The sequence below is a fragment of the Carassius carassius genome, chromosome 45 (assembly GCF_963082965.1).
Source record: "Carassius carassius chromosome 45, fCarCar2.1, whole genome shotgun sequence".
Lineage (NCBI taxonomy): Eukaryota > Metazoa > Chordata > Actinopteri > Cypriniformes > Cyprinidae > Carassius > Carassius carassius.
In genome coordinates, this window is record NC_081799.1 from 17203799 (window position 1) to 17223891 (window position 20093).

The 20093-nt window shown below is 40.1% G+C and overlaps 2 protein-coding genes across 4 annotated transcripts; both read left to right on the forward strand.

Annotated features, from left to right (window-relative positions):
* The first annotated feature begins 174 nt into the window (after positions 1–174).
* thap12a (THAP domain containing 12a) lies at positions 175–4056 on the forward strand. The gene is made up of 5 exons (XM_059538950.1): positions 175–464; positions 989–1109; positions 1459–1539; positions 1681–1720; positions 1983–4056. Exons 1-5 carry the CDS (start codon positions 376–378, stop codon positions 3869–3871), a joined length of 2220 nt encoding a protein of 739 aa, XP_059394933.1. The 5' UTR covers positions 175–375; the 3' UTR covers positions 3872–4056.
* A 665-nt stretch (positions 4057–4721) lies between these two features.
* si:dkey-250d21.1 (uncharacterized) lies at positions 4722–19852 on the forward strand. Of its 3 annotated transcripts, none has more exons than XM_059539975.1 (15): positions 4722–5014; positions 5572–5692; positions 6385–6492; positions 7139–7175; positions 7295–9147; positions 9275–9302; positions 9420–11188; positions 11279–11327; positions 11585–11628; positions 11763–11811; positions 11924–13788; positions 13910–13946; positions 14028–14111; positions 14190–16322; positions 16422–19852. In XM_059539975.1, the coding sequence occupies exons 1-15, from the start codon at positions 4914–4916 to the stop codon at positions 19133–19135; spliced, it is 10992 nt and encodes a 3663-aa protein (XP_059395958.1). In that variant the 5' UTR covers positions 4722–4913; the 3' UTR covers positions 19136–19852. The 3 variants fall into 3 exon arrangements, with proteins under 3 accessions (XP_059395958.1, XP_059395957.1, XP_059395956.1); XM_059539974.1 differs by having other exon boundaries at positions 4723–5014; positions 14190–16556; positions 16656–19852; XM_059539973.1 differs by having other exon boundaries at positions 4723–5014; positions 14190–19852.
* Positions 19853–20093: the final 241 nt, after the last annotated feature.

Below are 20093 nucleotides of genomic sequence, written 5' to 3' on the forward strand. Positions count from 1 at the left end.
TACTAAATGTTTAAATAATTTGAGTAAATGACACATCTACCATTCTTAGCTGAACTACTACTTTAATATTGCTTACAGAATTGTTTTTCTAATATATCCACGGTTCCTCCCTAACTGCCGCCAATTTCTTTCTGTAAGCGCATGCTGATTGGCTGGGAATTTGAACTCGCTGTGTGCGAGCAAAGCATTGTGGGATGGAGACGAACTCCAACGCGCTTCTCCTCCAGGCCACACAAAGCACTAGAGTGCCGATCAATTTCCCGCTTTATTAGTCTTTAAAACTATATATTTTTTAACTTCATTAACGGAGTATCATCGCGGTGAGTCCAATGAACGTGATTCGCTCTTAAAGATTCGACTCGGAGTGAACGCACGATGCCTAATTTCTGCGCGGCGCTAAACTGCTCCAGGAACAGCACTCATTCGGTGCTGGCGTTCTTTAGGTTTCCACGAGACCCAGAGAGGTAAATTATACACGTTTCCCCACCTAACTTACCCTTTATCATGCAGACGATAGACGATTTCGTGCTTAACCTACATTTATTTTACAGTACGTTACAGACATTGTGTGCAGAACTGTATTGAGCCAGTTAGCTTGCTCTATAGATCAAATGCGAAGTTGAAAATCACCATATGTAATGTTTACATGCTGCACATAGTATTGTTATATAACCGTGAGTTGTTTACCAGGCACCACCGTTTTATTTTGCAATTGTATTGTTTAAATAAGATAAGAAAGTGTGTTTATTAGGCCAACTGTCTGATAAAACGCAGTTCTGGTTAAATGTGTCAGACATGAACTAACGTACATTGATCCCATTATGGATTATGAGCAGCTAGACTCAATAACATTGTATATTACATTTAAAAAAAACAATAAAGAGAATATACACTGTTACAGTATTATAATCCTATATTCACATAACAATACTTAATGTGCCATGGCAGATGCTAACAGCCTACCATTCATGAGATATTTGTTCCCTAGGTGTAAGAAATGGGTGGAAAATTGCAGTCGCTCAGACCTTAAAGACAAAACACCAGACCATCTGAACAAATACCACAGACTGTGTGCCAGACACTTTGAACCTAACTTGATAACCAAAACCGTAAGTTGTTATTAATCTTTTTGTGTAGTTCATATGTAATTATTGTATTTTTAAATGTACTTTTCCTTCATATAAATTATACTTTAAATTATAAGAAACTGGCTATGCATCAGGGAATGTGTATTTTAAGTGCTGTTTGTGCTCACTTAGTCCTGCAGTGTGATATATATTTCAGTGAAAATATTAATATTAAAAAACAGGAAAAGTACAATAACTATACAAGAATTTAAAATTGTCGTGTAAGAGATTTGAATATAGCATTGTAAAACAACTGACATTATAGCTTCTCATAAATAAATAACATGATCTCTAACATACTGCATTGCATGTTATTCTGATTATTATCTAGAGCCCTTTCAGGACTGTACTGAAGGATAATGCGATACCAACCATATTTGACAATCCTTCCCTCAAACGGTCGAATAATGAGGTAAGAGTTGCTCCGTATTAATCGATGAGTTGTTACTGTACTGTATTAAACCTGTCTCTTAACATTTTTAAGGTAAATGTCAATTATGTGTAAATACTGAATGTGAATGTTTTAGTAATGAATTTGGTGCGTTTCTAACAGACAGAAAACAAGGATGCCCCTGAAGCGAAGAAGAGTAAAGGTGAGTTGTTTTTGTGTTGTTGTTTTTTTTTTTCATTTGTTTTATGATTCAGAATTATTTAGATATCATGATATAATTGTATCACATATTATGTACATACCCGGCTTGCTGAATCTGTAATCTGGAGGGATTTTTTATTTAATGCATTTTTATTTAGAAGCTTTAATAAAGCTCTTTGACACATTCTATTTATTTACATGAATCCCACTATACAAAACAATTAGTGAATTTACACAAATATTGTGTTTTTTTGTATTTTCAGCTGACTCCCAAAGTGAGCCAACGAAAGAAAATAGTGAGGCAACAACCAAAGAGAGCAAAAATGGCGATGGGGTTGACAGCAGCCCTCAGGTCATTGATGAAGAAATGCTGAATAAAGAGTATCTCAAGTCTTTGTTTGATGTTGTTGTGATGATGGGAATGCAGAACATCCCTCTACATGGGCACTCTGACAAAGAACCCAGAAGCAAAAGCTTCACTCCCAGCAACTTCCAGGCACTGTTGGAGTACCGCATCAACGCAGGTGATGAATTCCTCAGAAAGAAATTCGAGGGGTCGCCCGTAAACCTTGAGTATTGCTCCTCTACTCAATTGCAGCAGATGCTGGAAGTGATTGAAAACTGCATTCGTGAAGAGATGTTGGCTGAAGTTAAAGAAGGACGCTTCTTCTCATTGGTTGTAGACAGCCTGGTTGAGATAGGCGGAGAGAGCCGTCTCCCATTGTTCATACGCTTTGTGGACAAGACCAACTGCCTCAGAGAAGAATTTGTCGGGTTTCTGTCTTTTGAAGGTGACGTGGAGGCTATCACCAAGAGGCTTATTAGTGAAGTGACTGAGAAATGTGGCCTGGACATGCAGTTCTGCAGAGGACAGGCCTATTTGTGTTCTGGTGTGTCCGCTATGAAGGTCAAAGCAGTGGTGGCCAGAATAGCTGAGTTACACCCACTAGCAGTTCTCACCCCTTGCTCCAGTTGCTCTCTAAACATCTGCCTGGCAAACACAATGACCTTCACAGGAGTGCATCTCGTCATGTCTACCCTGAAAAAGCTGGATGCATTTTTCAGTAAGTCACCATTGTTACAAAATCAGCTGGAAAGTGCTATTTTGATCTACTACCAGGGAAACGAAGAAAAGGCCGATGTCCTCAAAGGAGCCTGTTGCTCGAAATGGACCGAGCAGCATGATACATTCGAAGTAGCTGTCGACCTCCTGGAGTCTCTCCTGCTTTGCATGGATAGCATCCATGATAATGAAGATCACAAATGGAGCGATGAAGTGGCACACAATGCCTTTGTCATATCCGAGGCATTGGCCGATTTTGAATTTGTCATGACGTTAGTGGTGCTGAAGAACACTCTTTCCTTCTCCAGAGCCTTTGGTAAAAATCTGCAAGGCCAAACGAACGAGGTCTTCTTCGCATCTAGCAGTCTAACTGCAGTTCTTCATTCGCTGAATGAAGTTTACGAGAATATCGAGGTCTACCATGAGTTCTGGTTTGAGGAGGCGGTTAACCTGGCTGCAGCTCTTGAAATCCCAGTGAAAGTACCCAGGCTGTACTTCAGAAAACGACCGACGTCTGGTGAGGAAATCCAACCTGAGATCTACTATAAAGAGCAAGTCACCCTTCCAGTGGTCAGCCATGCGATTAAGGAGCTGTCTGATCTTTTCTCTGAAAATCATCTGAAGGCCCTCAAGTCCTTGTCACTTGTCCCTGCCATCATGGGACAGTTGAAGTTCAACACTGCAGAGGAGACCAGTGTTGACATTTATAAAGATGACTTGCTGAACCCAGACACCTTTCCTGCCGAGTTGCACTGCTGGAAGATCAAATGGAAGCATGGCACTAAAGACGCTGTACTGCCATCAACCATCTACGACACGCTTCAGCTGTCTGATGTGAAGTTCTTCCCCAATGTGTGTGCTCTCCTGAAAGTCCTGTACCATCTGCCAGTCTTTGCTCTGACAAATGACAAATGCATCACTGCGAAACAACGACTGGCAGCGTACCTGGAAGATACACCTGTGCATCACAGAAACAAGAGCATGGCTCTGTTCTATACTAACTGTGCTATTAAGCATGATTTGGACAGCATGGTGGAGAAATACTTGAAAATGTATCCAGATAGTGAGCCATCAGAGAATCGTGATTGATTACAGCACAGTCTTACATATTGCAGTATGATGACTCTTGTCAATCAGCAGTTTGTTACTTTTGCAGCTATTATTTTGTTACTTTAGCTTTTTATGTTCAGTCATACAAGATTAGCAGCACTTGAGGACATGGTGTATATAAAAGTTTGAATTTGAAAACATTAAAAAGAGCTTTTGCTGACCAACTCCATGAATGTGTCTTGAAACTAGAAATTCATTTTTCAGAATTAAATGCATATTCTGCAAAAAAAAAAAGGGGGGGGGGGGGGAATATTTTTTCTGTTCTTAATATTTTAATATAATTTGATATTAAATATTTTATTTTGTTAAATAGTGTATCATAGCTATTATCATTAGCATTTAGAAATAGTCTTCACTTATTTGTGATTTATGATATATTTCATAGGAGCAAAATCAAATTATACAGCTGTATGACTATATGAAATATTAACATCAAATCAAGACAAGCTGAATTTGTAATTTATCGTTGCAAAGTACATCAACAAAACATTGGATCTTTCAAAGTAAGATGTTAGTATGTGGGACTAAATGGGTTAAACTCCTATGAAAAAATCAAGACTTTAAAAATGATCAGCAAAGTGTTATTAAAAGGGTGTGACCTCGAATGTTCACGTGGGTTACAAAAAAACATTAGTGCCTCGTGGAGAAGGGGGACAAATTTGTATTTGAGTTATCATTTTGTGATCATACTTTTAAAAAATCAGCTGTGCCGCATTTTTGACTTAATCTGGAAATTCCCCTGAGAAGGGGAACGAATGACGGTGATAAGAGTTATTTTGGAGGGGATGGGGGATCCGTTTTCAGCTTAGACCATTTCCGCTCTATATAGGTGTTCTTCCTGGTTGTTGATTCGTCTGTGAAAGTAGCAACATTTCGGCCATGAGCAATTTTCAGTAGAATGCACGCGACGATTGGAAATAACGCCCAATAGCGTGAAATCTATGTAGATGCGCGCGCGCTTTTTGCTGCCAAAGCGTGTCCCTTTGCGCTGAAGGATTCGTGCAATGCAGTGTTCATTTTGATGAAGTCCAAAATGCCCGACTGCTGTGCCGCAGCAAACTGCAAGCAGAGTACGGACCAGTCCAACGTTTCCTTCTTTAGGTTCCCGCTGGATCCAATTCGGTGAGTGCAGACTTTGGGCTTAAATGCAATCGCAGTTTAATCGATGCTATTTTTTTCTATTTAGATATTTATTTATTTAAGTACAGAATGAGCAAATTAGCATCGTTTGTTAGCTGGTTAGCTTCTGCCCCATTTTACAATGATTCATTGAATGCATGGCACCCTTGTTGTGGGCTTATGCTTCCCCTGCTGCTTCCATTAATCTGGTTTCGCAAAGATTTTTTGGTTTGCGAGGACCTATTCTTTGGTTTGCAATCATGAAATTGGGCTATCTTTCGCATTTTTGTCAACGTGATTGCTGCAACTTTTAAGGGGTTACTGTAAGCATTTGACTCCTGTACACGTTCGCCATCATCAGGCCTTCCCAAAATGGCAGGAATTGAATTCCCTCAGAATACGTTATTCAGTGCTTTTGCTTTCTTGTGGGATTTGGATGTCAGGCTTACTGTGTTGTTTATTAAACGCGTGCTTTGTTTTAGACCTGTACTTTTTGATTGTTGAGGTTTGTAATAATGGTAAAATATCACTTTGCAGTAACATTACCTTGATGTCTTTAGATGTAAACAATGGGTGGTTAAGTGCCACAGACCAGATCTGGAGACCAAAACTCCTGAAGATTTACACAGCAACTACAGATTGTGCTCAAAACACTTTGAGACCTCAATGATATGTCGGCAAGTAAGTTTGCATGGTTTTGGTGAGCATCTTCTATTTAAAAAAAAGTGAGTTTTTTTTATTATTGTTTTATCATGATGTGAGTAAACAAAACAGTGAAATTATTATTTTTTACTAGGATTGATGTGTAGGGTTTACCAGTAGGCTGGCATGTGCCCTATGTCCCCAACCCCCCCCCCCCCCCCCCCCCCCCCAGAAAACTGCTCAATTTTTGACACTGGTGAATTACCAATGTTTGACCCCTCCCACCCCCCCTTCTCGGTTTATTTGTTTGCTTTGCTAAAGATTAGCTATGCATTAATAAATTAATCATATTTATTAAAATAATTGTATGCTGTTCCAGTTGCTCAATTGGATGGTTATGTTAAACTTTAGATGTAAATTAAATGCAATTAGATTGGTCTTGTGAATAGCCATTTGCTTTTCTTAAAAAAAATCTTTGGTCAAAATGTAAAGAGAAGATTAAGTACTTTAACAGTATTACATTTATTTATGGGATTAAAAATAAATAAAAAATTCCAGCAACATAAGCCTCTAGCATATAATGTCATTAAATTCTATTTTGTGTAAATGGCTAATTTGTTTATTTTATTTGAAATATTGAGCATTCACACATTCCCTATTATTTCAGCCTTCCCCCCTTCCCTGACATGACACAGTTAACCCCTAATGTGTAAAACTCCTTTTTATTTAAGAGTTCTCAGAAATCTGTTCTGAAGGATGACGCCGTTCCTACTATATTTGATTTTGCAACCAACCAGGACAATGCACAAACTAGCAACAGAAAAAGGACACGGGAGAAAGTGAGTACCTAATGTACACATCAAGATTAAAAAACGTTCTTGCTTTGTCAATAGACTAAGACTTTTTTTTTTTCAACAATATCAAAAATCTTTTTTTCATTAATATTTGAATTGATCTCAAAATAAGACAAAACACAAGAAAATTTTAATAGTGGTCTCTAGCAAATTATTTAAAGAAAGGTCTTCCAAATTCTTGTAGATAGCCTAATGAAGACAATGAACTGTTCTATACTGAATGGGTTTTAAAGCATTCCAATAGATATTCAATGCAAAGTGTTTCATCAGTGTTTTATCAGTTTGTTCAGTACAAATACATTTTTATGGAATACAAGCTTTTATCAACTTGTAATGGAGCAAGCTACTTGCCGTTTTTTATTTTTTTAAGTTGATGCAGTTAAATACAAAGTTACAAGGTAAACACATACTTTGGGGATTGAGTTCTGTGTTGATTACTTATCATTTGAATGCAAATGTGATTCCACCATCTCTTTTAAATTAGATTTCATGTTTGTAATAGTTCTCAACCAGCATTTTATAATTTGTAGCCATCATTGTTATTAATTCATTGTTTTTATTTGTCACATTGGACACATTGTAGCATTGACTACAAATAATAGATTTTTTATTTTGTTTTCATTTTTTTCAGACAGGAGAGGAGCCTGTTGCCACAAAGAAAACTAAAGGTAGGTAATGCATTTCCATGTCAGCATTTTTATTTTCTGTTTTCTCTTTGTAATGACATAAACTAATTGCAGCAGATTCTCTGCATTTTTTTTAAGTGTGTTTGTTCTGCTTTTTTAAGGTAACACCAATAACTCAAACCCCTCTGTGCCAGAGGCAGAAGATAAAGTTGAGAGTGATTCAGCTGAGAACAGCGAGACACAAAATCCTCATGCACATGATGAATCAGAGAAGGAGGATCCTGCTATTTCCAAAGCGAAGGAAATTTTGAAAGACTACTTCAAGGAGACTTTAGCCTTCACTGGTTTTAGCATCACCAGCAGTGCATCTCTTAACGCTGTTAAACCACTTGGGAATGACCCAGCTAGGCCACTCTCTGTCAACACCATATGTTCAGAGAAGATTGACCAAAAAGAAGTGCTCACCTTAGGTGAGGATGTGATGCGTGAGGAGATCCGCAATAGCTTGCACCTTGCACGCTTCTTTTCCATACTTCTCCAAGACAGAGTAAGCATTGAGGGCAAGGACCAGATTCCTGTGTTTATCCGCTCAGTCACTGGTGAAGGCTTTCCACAGAAACACCTCATGGGATTCCTTCCTTGCGATGTTGACTCAGACACTCTGTTCCTTATGCTTATATCTGAGATCCGGAACAAGTGGGGCCTGCGGATGGAGCACTGCCGTGGCTTCACTTACCTGTCATCAGGTGACATGTGTCAGAAACTGAAGGATCTCTCCTGCAGGATGCTGCGTGATTTTCCACAGGTAGTTTTGTCACCCAGTGAGCCTTACGCCTTCAATGTGTGGTTGATTCGCTCCATGCCCATCCTTCCCATTCAGGATGTTGTTGATACTGTAGAGCAGGTTGCTGCCATTATTAGGCAATCAGAAACTCTGGCGAAGAAACTGGATGCCAAGATCACTGCTTCGTACAGCCACATCAAAGGCGAAGTGGACCGAGTGAAGGAGTCTTGTCAGAACCATTGGGAATATGCCACCGATGCTTTCCAGACAATGCTTGATATCTTGGAGCCGCTTTTGAGCAGCATTGGAGAGATGTGCACCAGTGCCCTTTCAGATGTAGACACAGACACCATCGTAGTGCTTCTAATGTTGAAAGAGAAGCTGAAGAACTTTAATTTCATCATTACACTTGTGGTCTTGAAGAACACACTGTGTTGTGTAAGCATCCTGAACCCCAGCCTTAGGGGAATAATCAGCATCAGCAGCACATTGCAGTACACCATCTCTAATGCCTTGAAGCTTCTAACCAAACATATGCAGGAGATCGCCATTTTTCACAGAAAGTGGTTCTCTGATGCAGTGGGCAGAGCCAAGAAGTTGGGGGTGCCAGTCAGTCTGCCAGTGGAGATGGGGACAAATGGTGATGATGCAGAGAGACCACAAGCCTCTTTGGAGGATTACTACAGGGAAGCACTGAGCAAGAAGGTTTTACAATACCTTGTTGATGAAGTCAAAAGAGTCCTAGGCACTGAAATGGCAAGAATCCTCAGATGGTTGTCATTAGTGCCCTCATACATGGCTGACCACAATTTTAGCATCCGCAAAGACAAAGTTGCTGATGCTAACCTGAATAACTTGGCTCGTCCTGACTCCTTTTATGATGAGCTGGGCTGTTGGGAAGTGAAATGGCGACATGCTAGCAAGCGAAGGATTCTTCCCACCAGTGTGTTTGCTACCCTCAAGATCCCAGATATAGGCTTTTACCCAAATGTGCAGAGCCTGTTGAGAGTGTTGGGCACCATCCCTTGTGTCCGGTCAGAATCTGATGTGTATGGGCATTATGACATGGTGTTGGGCCGCTATCAGTCCTACATGAAAGAAGTACAAGTGGAAAAGAGACTGAGCAATATGGCCTTTGTTTATGTCAATCAAGATGTCCACTTCAACATTGAGGAAATGGTGGAGGCGTATGTAAAGAAATATCCAGAAATCCTACAGCTATTACATGAGGTATGTTTTTGGTTACTAATTAAATTTGACTATTTAATTATATTTAGTTTCTGGAGATGAATAATGCCAAAATACAAACAAGTTTTAAACAAGATGTTGACCTTTTTATCCACTCATTTGTTTTTAGGATGATTTAATGGAAGTGCAACCATCAGGTAAAGTTTATCACTTTTCTGGTTTTGATCGCTTGAACAAGCATAAATTTAACTGAGCTGAATTTTATGTTAAATACAGTTGTTGATTTTATGTATTTTACTCCAACCCCATAACAGTTCCTGAAACCAGTGCAAATGACACCTCTAAAGAAGATACAGAAGAACCAAGAGAGATGACATTAAATATGGACATTGAAAGACAGAAACCACCTGAGTGTGCAGAAACTGATAAAGAGGCATTAAAATCTGCATTACAGGCCGCTGTCACAGCAGCATATGACAGGCAAAGCAGACACACTCAGGGTGATCAAGATCAGGAAGTAGAATATGTGACCAAATCCGAGATGAATGAAGTCCTTAAAGTGTGTGAGGATGTTGTAAGAGATAGGATTCTTTCAGAGCTCGGAAATTCATTCTTCTCCCTGTTTATCGACCGAGTTGTCAGATTGGAAGAGACCGACTACTTACCCATGTTCATCAGATTTGTTGACAGTTTTGATGTAATGCGCCTTGAGCTTCTGGGTTTTATCGAGGTTACTCATGACACTGAGGCCATGTGCGAACGACTTTTTGATGTTGTCATCAAAGAGTGGCGTCTCGATTTGAGATACTGCAGAGGTCAAGCTTACCTTGGCTCTGGGGAAGTGTCCTATAAGCTCAAGGCCTTTGCATGTAAAATACAGGAGCAGTATCCTCTTGCTATATGCACACACTGCTCATGTTACTCTTTCAATACCTGGTGGTCAAGGTCCGTTCCAGTAGCTGCCGTCATCAGAGCCATAGATACGTTAGAGGAGATAGTGTCATTCTTCCACAGCATGCCTGCCCTCGAGAAACAGTTAGATCAAGTCTTAGCCATAGGCCTAAGAGAGAGCTATGAGAAAATCCATGAGCTTCAAGGAAAGTTCTGCTCCTCTTGGCTTGAGAAACACGACTCTTATGAAGTCTTCGCTCAGATTCTGGAGCCTCTGGTAGATTGGCTTGAAAATATTGATAACTGCCAACCACAAAGATGGAGTTTGGCAGTATCCAACCGAGCCAAGAGACTACTACAGTTAATAAGGGACTTTGATTTCATTGTGGCAATTGTTGCGCTAAAAAATGCCTCATCGTTCACCAGAGAACTGAGTGCAGCATTACAGAAAGACCATTTCAGTGCTGCCTCACAGCTCAGCCAGATCAGTGGTATTGTGGCCACACTTAACAGAGTGAAAACCAACATCAAGGTTTTCCATCAGAATTGGTTTGATGAAGCTTCTTGTTTTGCTCAGAGTCTGGGTGTGCAGGTGAAAGTGCCTGACAGCGTGATTGTTCCAAGGGACAGTCTCTTGAAGCCAGGTTCATACTATAAAGACACAATGAGTGTGCCTTTAGTTGACCACCTTATAAACATGGTGAAAGACTATTTCTCTGATGACCACAAGGAGGCTCTCAACTTATTGTCTTTGGTCCCGTGCTCTGTGACAATGAGCTATGTTTTTGAAACGCTCAAGTCAAAACCTCCATTGTACATTGGTGACCTTCCTGATCCTGACAACTTCTTCACGGAGCTAAGCTGCTGGAAAGTGAAGTGGAAAACAAAAGTGGTTAGTTTAACCATACCAGAGACCATTTTTCAGACTCTGCGTCTACCCCTCATGCAGTACTTCGTAAACATCAACACATTGCTGAAGATAATGTGTGTGTTGCCAAGCACAGCTTTAGAATATTGTGGTGAGGTGAAGCGGCACAAAATGTATCAAGACTACTTGAGCAAAACCCCACTTATGGACAGATCGCCTTGTTTAGCCGTGCTTCAGGTGGGCACTGACTTTAACAGAGACCTAGACCGAATGGTTGCTCAGTGCTTAAAGCTCACACCTAAGACACTGGAGGGTATTTGCTTGGTAAGGATCAGATTTTAAGTAATTTGTTGCTTGTTTAAAATGTTTAATTTGCTTTCCAGATGTGTTTCTAAAGTCTGTTTTACTTCACAGGACAAAGAATCCAAAACCTTAGGACGGACTGGTGAAATAAAAACAGAAGGTGTGTAATATTATTATTGCTGGCTTTTTTTCTTTTTTAAAGAATCAATGTCTGGATGCTTTCTTTCCTCTTGTCTTTTGGAAGAGGAAAAAGTGGAAGCAGTATTTAAGCACACCAAGTAAAGAAGTCAGTACTCAAAGAGAAGTGTGTTATTTAACTAGTAGATTGAACTATATTTCAATTAAAAATTTAGGTTAAATTAGAAAAATAGTTAGGGTGAAAGTTGACTTTTAATGCTTACTTTTCCAACATTGCAGAGGACACCCACCCGGATGAAGTAGAGGACAGGGAAGCACAGCAGGTTTGTAAAGTTGTGATGATAATTGTTATAATTGTTGTTAATAATTGTTATAATATTATTTTGATAATTCATATTAGCTTGTGATAGTTGATTACTTTTTCAGTTTTGTTCACGAGTAGTATTTCTATTCACAGGACAAAGACTCCAAAATACTTGTGGTGAATTCTGAGATAACAGGCAGTGGTATGTCATTTTAGGAATGGTCTGCATATGAGTTCTTAATGTTTGAGTCTTCAATGAAATTATTAAAAACGCTGTATTTGTTGTCTAAAATAATGTTTACCCTGACTTTTAGAAGCAGAAATCTACAAAGAGGGAGCAGAGAGCATAGAGACTCCGCATCAGTCTGAAAACATAGAAGTGGTTGCTGGTTGCACGGAAGTGGCTGCTGAGGGGCAGCGTGAAAAGGTTGAAGAACCGGAGCAGGTTCCTGATGAGAATGGCCATTCTGATAAACCAGCTGACAACATAAAAAACTGCAAAGAAGTCTTTAAACAGGCAGCTATGCTTGCAAGGAGAAACTGCTCATTGATCGACCTTGATAAATCTGCACAAGATGCTGTTGTTCAGAAACTTGCCTTATGTCATTGGGTGATGGGGGAAGGGACAATGTTTTCAGAGGGAGAAATGTTGCAAAGTATTGTGAAGGCCATACGAGAAACAATCCTCACTGAAGTTCAGGACTCTCCTTTCTTTTCCATCATCACTGATAGAGCTATTTCAGTGGGTGAGGCGAAGTTCCTACCGGTATTTGTTAGATATGTGAATGACTGCATTCCTAAAGTGGAGATTATAGGATTTCTGCCCTTTGATGAGAGCTATGATGTTGATTTGCAAGCTAAGGCTCTTTCAGGAACACTTGAAGATGAGTGGGGACTTCAGATGGGTTGCTGTCGTGGCCAGTCCATCATGTGCTTTGGTATGGGGAGCAAAAGTCTCAGGAAGATGGCTTTGGGTTTTTTAGAGAGCTATCCATCAGCTGTGAACACTCCCAGTGAGTCTTGTGGACTTGCCTATTGGCTGGCTTTAAGCCTACAAAATGCATCCATTACAAAGGTTCTAGAGACAGCTGAGGATCTATTACAGTTTTTTGACCAGTCACCCAAATTAGAGAGTGAGCTTGCCAAGACCATGGATGGGCTGCTGAGTACCCCACGGGAAGCACTTGCAGAGGTCCCAGAGACTTGCCTGTCCAGATGGAAAAAGAGAGAAGACTTCTTTGATATTTTGGTGGACATGCTGGAGGGAGTCCTGAACTGCTTAGATTCTGTGAGCACCAACTCCAGTGGATCATGGAGCGATCGCATGTCACTGCATTCCCAGACCCTGTCCACAGCTCTTAGACAGGTTGATTTTATCATCCCCCTAGTGATCTTGAAGAATGCCTGTGCACCCTTAAGGAATTGCAGCACTGTGTTTCGCTGTGGAAACCCTGCTGACATTATTTGTGAGCTTGAGAAAATTATGCCAATAATAGATACTTTTAGAAAGATGTTGGACAATTTAAATGCGGTGCATTCTGTCTGGTTTGAGGAAGCAGTGGAGCTTGCAACTAAAGTCATGGGATTGCTGTCATATGCAGAATCTGTCAGTGGCTATGATTCACCAGAAACATCTTACATGGAAGCAGTTAGCTTACCAGTTCTAAATGGTTTGATTGAAGAAATGAAGTTTAACTTCTCAGAGAGTCACCTAAAAGCCCTGAAAGTTTTGTCCCTTTTGCCAACATGCAACCCTCTGCCTATTCTCCCAGAATCCACAGATAAACTGCACACTTTATACCTGAGTGATCTCCCTGAGCCAGAAACAGCGGAGGATGACATTAACACCTGGGCCATGGTATGGAGGGAGAAGTATCAAGATGTTTGTCCTCCCACCTCCATCTCTGAGACATTGCTCCATAATGAAGCCAAAATTCTTCCAAATGTTGCAACCCTTCTTAAGCTTGTGGCCGTGCTGCCCAGCATTAGCATGGAGTGCGATCTAATGAAGACAACGCTAAACTCTTTGAGGACCTTACTCAGAGATGGTATCTTCAACAGGGGCAGTAAGACTGATGCAGTGATGCTTCTTATGCATCGCCAGACACTACAGAGCCTGGAAGAGGTGATCGAGAAATGCATAGCGGTTGATCCAGAAAGTAATCAATTTCTTGCTCAGGTGTGGTACATTTCTTAGTGTTTACACAATGTTAATAATTCTTATTGTCCAAAAATATCAAATTAACACATTGATATCAACTAATAAAACAAAAGTGTTACCTTTTTTTCCATAAATGTAGGTAAAGTCAAGAGTTAATCACCTGAGAATGGAAGGTGGTAAGTATGCTCAAATGGGCTTTCAAAGTAATGAAATTGCTGTTGTTTTATTCTGACACAATCTTTCTTGTCCCTTTTCAGAGGTGATTGCCATGGCCCCACAGGAGATGGTTGTAGATACAAATGGTTCGGATTATCCACAAGAGGCAAATGTTGCTGGAATCGGTCAGTAATGTTAAATGAAAAATATAAGTAATAAGTAATTCTCTCTTTTTATTAAACATCGTCTCATCCTTTGTATAGATTTCGAAACTGCTGCTCCAGAGGAAATTCTAGTGGAAACCAATGACTCTAGTGAATTAGCTGAAGAAAATACACCTGACCAGCCATCATCTTTAACAGTTAGCAGCTCAGACAAGGCCACAACTGCAGCTCAAGTCATCCCTGCTTGCAGCTCTCTGCCAACCAGCACACCTGACCAGCCAACAGAATCTGTCCAAGATGCTGCTATGCAGTCTACAGCAGAAGAACATGATAGAAGTGATCAACTAATCGCACTTGTTCAAGATCTAAATGATCGGTCTGAAGTACTTGATCAGTGTGGAATTGGTCTACCAGTAACAGGGGGTCAAATAGTTACTAATCAAATTGGAACTGAGCAGCCCAATGAAGAAGAACTAGTTAGCCTTGTTCAGTCAGCATCATCTAATCAAAGTGAAACTGATCAACCTATGGAAGTTGATCAATTTGTTGCCACAGAAGCAGGTGAAACTGAGCAGACAGCAACAGAGGAACAAAGTGTACCTGATCAGTTCATGGCAGTTGCTCAAGTTGATACTGATTCCTCCATAGTTACTCAAGGTGAATGTTGTCATACAGTAACAGGCTTGGCAGATTGTCAGTTTGTGTCAGAGGATCCGAGTGAATCTGTTCAGTTCATGTCAGTTGATCAAAATGTAAATAAGTTAGAGTCAGTCCTTCAAAGCGAAACGAATCAACCCATGGAAATTGATGTGAGTGGAAATGATCCATATGTAGTTGAAGATCAGGGTGGAAATGGCCAGCCAGCAATGGGAGAACAGTGTGAAGTTGAGCAGTTGGAAGTTAGTCCAGTTGAAACTGATCAGTCTATTGTAAAAGTTCAGGAGGAAGCTTGTCAGTTATTAAAAGTGATTGCAGATGACGGAGAAACTGGTCAGTTAGTATATGTGGAACAAATTGGATCTCATGATCTTGAGGCTGTTGATAACTCTGGAAATTCTGTAGCAGCAGGTCAGAACAAAACAAGTCAGTCAGTAACTGAAGATCAGATTGTAAATGATCGGTTTGTGGCAGATGGTCAATTTGAAACTCTAAATTTAGTAGTAAAAAGTCAAGATTCTATTCAGACAGAACATGGGTTAGCAAATGAAGGGGAGTTAATATCAGAAGATCAAAGTGAATCTAATGAGCTCATGGTAGTTGACTCTGGAAAAGACCAGTCTCTAATGTCAAATCAAAGTGTAACTGATCAGTCAGAAATAGGAGACCCAAGTGTACCAGAACAATTCGTAGTAGTTGGTCAAGTTGAAAATTATCATTCCGTAGTAGAAGATCAAGATAAAACTGGTCAGACAGAAACTGGGTTCCCAAGTGAAGGTGAAACTAGTCAGTTAATATCTGTAGATCAAAATGTATCTGATCACCCTATGGTAGATGACTCTGGAAATGATCAGTCTGTAACAGCAGATCAAAGTGTAACTGGTCAGTCAGAAATAGCAGACCCAAGTGTAACAGAACAATTCATAGCAGTTGGTCAAGTTGAAAATTATCATTCCATAGTAGAAGATCAAGATAAAACTGGTCAGACAGAAACTGGATTCCCAAGTGAAGGTGAAACTAGTCAGTTAATATCTGGAGATCAAAATGTATCTGATCACCCTATGGTAGATTACTCTGGAAATGATCAGTCTGTAACAGCAGATCAAAGTGTAACTGGTCAGTCAGAAATAGGAGACCCAATTGTAACCGAACAATTCATAGTAGTTGATCAAGTTGAAAATGATCATTCTTTAGTAGAAGATCAAGATAAAACTGGTCAGACAGAAACTGGGTTCCCAAGTGAAGGTGAAACTAGTACGTTAGCATCCGGAGATCAAAATCTATCTGATCACCCCATGATAGATGACACTGGAAATGATCAGTCAGTAACAGCATATCAAAGTATAACTGGTCAGTCAGCAATAGGAGATCCAAGTGTAACAGAACAGTTTATAGTAGTTGGTCAAGTTGAAAATGATCATTCTGTAGGAGAAGATAAAGACAAAACTGGTCAGACAGAAACTGGGTTCCCAAGTGAAGGTGAAATTAGTACGTTAGCATCCGCAGATCAAAATGTATCTGATCACCCCATGATATATGACACTGGAAATGATCAGTCAGTAACAGCAGATCAAAGTATAACTGGTCAGTCAGAAATAGGAGATCCAAGTGTAACAGAACAGTTTATAGTAGTTGGTCAAGTTGAAAATGATCATTCTGTAGTAGAAGATAAAGATAAAACTGGTCAGACAGAAACTGGGTTCCCAAGTGAAGGTGAAACTAGTACGTTAGCATCCGCAGATCAAAATGTATCTGATCACCCCATGATAGATGACACTGGAAATGATCAGTCAGTAACAGCAGATCAAAGTATAACTGGTCAGTCAGAAATGGGAGATCCAAGTGTAACAGAACAGTTTATAGTAGTTGGTCAAGTTGAAAATGATCATTCTGTAGTAGAAGATCAAGATAAAACTGGTCAGACAGAAACTGGGTTTCCAAGTGAAGGTGAAACTAGTCGGTTAGTATTAGGAGATCAAAATGTATCTGATCAGCTCATGGTTGATGATGACTCTGGAAATGATCAGTCTGTAACAGCAGATCAAGATGTAACCTGTCAGTCAGTTACAGAAGATCAAAGTGTACCTGATCAATTTATAGCAATTGGACAAGTTGAGTCAGATCAATCTGTAGTTGCGGGTAGAAATGAAACCGCTCAGACAGAAACTGTATTACCAAACAAAGTTGGAACTAGTCCGTTAATATTTGGGGATCAATGTGGAGCTGATCAGCTCATGGTAGTTGACTCTGGAAATGAACGTTCTGTAACAGTTGATCATAGTGGTACTGGTCAGTCTGTCTTACCAAATGAAGTTGGAACTAATCAGTTAGTTTTGGGAGACTGTGGATCTGATGAGGTCATGGTTGTTGAGTCGGGAAATGATCATTCTGTAACAGTAGAGCAAGGTGGAACTGATCAGTCCTTACCAGACCAAACTGTAACTGATACATTTGTGGAAGTTGAAGCTCACCAGCCTATAGTAGAACATCAAAGTGGATTTGGGTTAGAAGATGGAAGTGGAACTTGTCAGATAGTATCAGGGAATCAAAGTGGAAATTATCAGCTTGTGGCAGATGAGCCTTGTGGAAATGATCAGTCTGTAGTAGAATCTCAAGGTGAACTTATTCTTGCAGTTGCATTGAATCAAAGTGTACCTGATCAGTCTGTGGCACTCAGTCAAGGTGGAAATGATCAAATAGTACCAGGGAATCAAAGTGAAATTGATCAGTCCAACATAGATCAGGTTGGCCTTGAGCAGCCCAAAGAAGCTGCAGATTGTGGCACAGATCAGTTCAGTTCAGTGGCTCCAGATTGCTCAGACCAAGAAACTGCAGCAGTACACATTTGCCTTGATCAGTCCTCTGCTTTAACTCCAAGTGTTACTGACCATTGCACACCTGCTTCACCTGAGGATATTACTGATCACACCATGGCAGCAGAATCTGAAGGCACAGTCCAGTATGGAGTAAAGGCTCAGGATAGTGCAAGCCAAGTAGCTACCCTGGATGGCACTGGACTACAAAAAATAGTTTTTACCCCCCACAATGCTGTTGCTCGAGAGGAATTGCTCAAGGAACTGTGCAACATAAAGTTCTTTTCCATAGTCACTGAGGAAGAGTTTGCAATCGATGGCCAACCATACATCTCTGTAGGAATACACTACCTTAACAAACAAGATATCAAGTGTGAAAATATGTTGGCCTTTATCCCGCTTTCCACAAACATTACTTCATTTGTTGATAAGCTTACCATCACTCTTTCTGAGAATTGGGGTTTGAACTTGGCCCTCTGTAGAAGTCAAACCTTGGCAAGAACAGGTGCCTCAGTCTCTCAGATGACACAGGCTTCAGCTTTGCTTTCCCAGAGACTCCCTCATGCTTTCAGTTTCCCAAACCTTGTAACTCCAAAATCTTTGCTAGCCAGTTTGTCCTCCCAGAGAGAGATAACTCACTATTTTGAGTGCTTGGAGCAGCTCTTCATATGGTTCTCCGAGGATATTCAACGACGTGTAAGACTAGAGGATGCTGTTGTACATTTGTTCCAGGAGGACAAAAGGAAGGCCAGTGAGCTGAAAGCCAAGATCAGCAGCAATCAATTGGAAATGAGCCATGAAGTTCTGGAACTCACTACAGAAATTCTAGAGGCCATCGTCTTTTGCTTGAAGGAGATGAAAGGGAACCAAGATAACGAGGCAAACACAGCACAGGCTCAGAGCTTCCTTTCTGCTATCCAAAACTTTGATTTCATATTGACAGTTGTGATTATGAAAAACATCTTGAGCCTCACCAAAAGCATAAGGCTGAGTCTTCAGGGAAATTCCTATGATGTGTATCAAGCTGTAAACCGAGTGTCTGATCTGCTGCCCTCTTTCAGTGAAATGAAGAACAGTATTGACTCACATCATCAAACCTGGTTTCAAGAGGCTGTTGCTTTGGCTTCTAAGCAGGTACCTTCACTACAACCACCCTTAAATGTGCACTACAGAGAGGACATCAGTAAAGGGGCCATTGAGCACTGTATTGCTGAGATGGAAGGACTCTCCAAGGATGTTCTGTCTGCTGTTCGCTGCTTGCAGGTTGTGCCTTATGTCATGTCCAAAGTGGAGGGATGCTGCAACGACACTGAGTTTGTTAAGGTGTTCCAAGATGTTTTACCTGACCCAAACTCCTTCCAGGATGAGCTGCAGAGGTGGATGGACAGGTGGCAAGACTGTATTGCCAGTCATCAGCACCTACCCGACACTGTTCTCAGCACTCTCAAAACTTCTGACATTGAGTCTTTTCCCAACATTTCAACTATCCTTAGGCTCCTGGCAGTCTTGCCCATCTCCAGCACGCAGAGTAGCTTCACACAGAGAAAGATGAAATCTGAGATGTACCCTCTGTAGTAGGCTTGGCTTAGCTAGCTGCCCCCGAACAAGCTGTCTAATAGGATGTCATACACTGCTGAAACTTCAGAATGTCCCACTGTATTCTCTAAACTGTAGATCACATCTGACTGTAGGTTTCAGTATGCTTATTTTATTAGTTGAATTAGACTTGTACACTCTTAAGTATAATCAACAATGGTTTTATTGAGGTTTTGTCTTTTTTTTTAAAATTTGTTTTCTTTTTATGTAAGTGGCATGGAAAAAGAGGACTGCCAATTGGGACCAATGTCTTGCCAAAAAAAAGAAAGAATAGGATGCCCTTGGGGGGCCTTACTGTTTCGTGCCTTTATGCAAAAACCCTACATAACACTTTGAATCATTTGACACAAAAAGTCTGGATGGACACTTTCACATCACACTTTTTGGGAATTTCCTAATATCTTCAGGAACTTTTAAAGACTTCAAATCATATAAATATTCTGAGATGCATTCTGAGGAAAAGAGAATTGTGTTTTATCACAATGAATTATAACTGTGTTATATTGTCAATGTCATCCCATGGCACAAGCTAAAACCAGTCTGTCCCTGTATCATTATGCGTGTTTCAATGTTTAATTTGTTTGCAGTTTTATTTAGATGGATCTTTCTGTAAACGTTTCTCCCTGAAGCCCTCCTCACAAAGGACGCATTCATATATATTTGACTAAAATAAACAAATAAAATCATTGAAAAGAAGCAGTGTTTTACATTTCAATCTCTTCTCAACTCAAAGCCATAATATTTAAGGATGCCCACAAGATGGCAGTCTAAACCTATTATGGTTAGGCAAGTACCTTTGGGTAATCACTGATTCATCCTTTTTATTTTTTTTTAAGCTTTTATACGTTTTACCTAGACGATTTGTTATGCATAATAAAAGCTAATTTAATCACCCCCCCCCCTCCAAAAAATAAAAAAAATATAAGAATCCCACTTC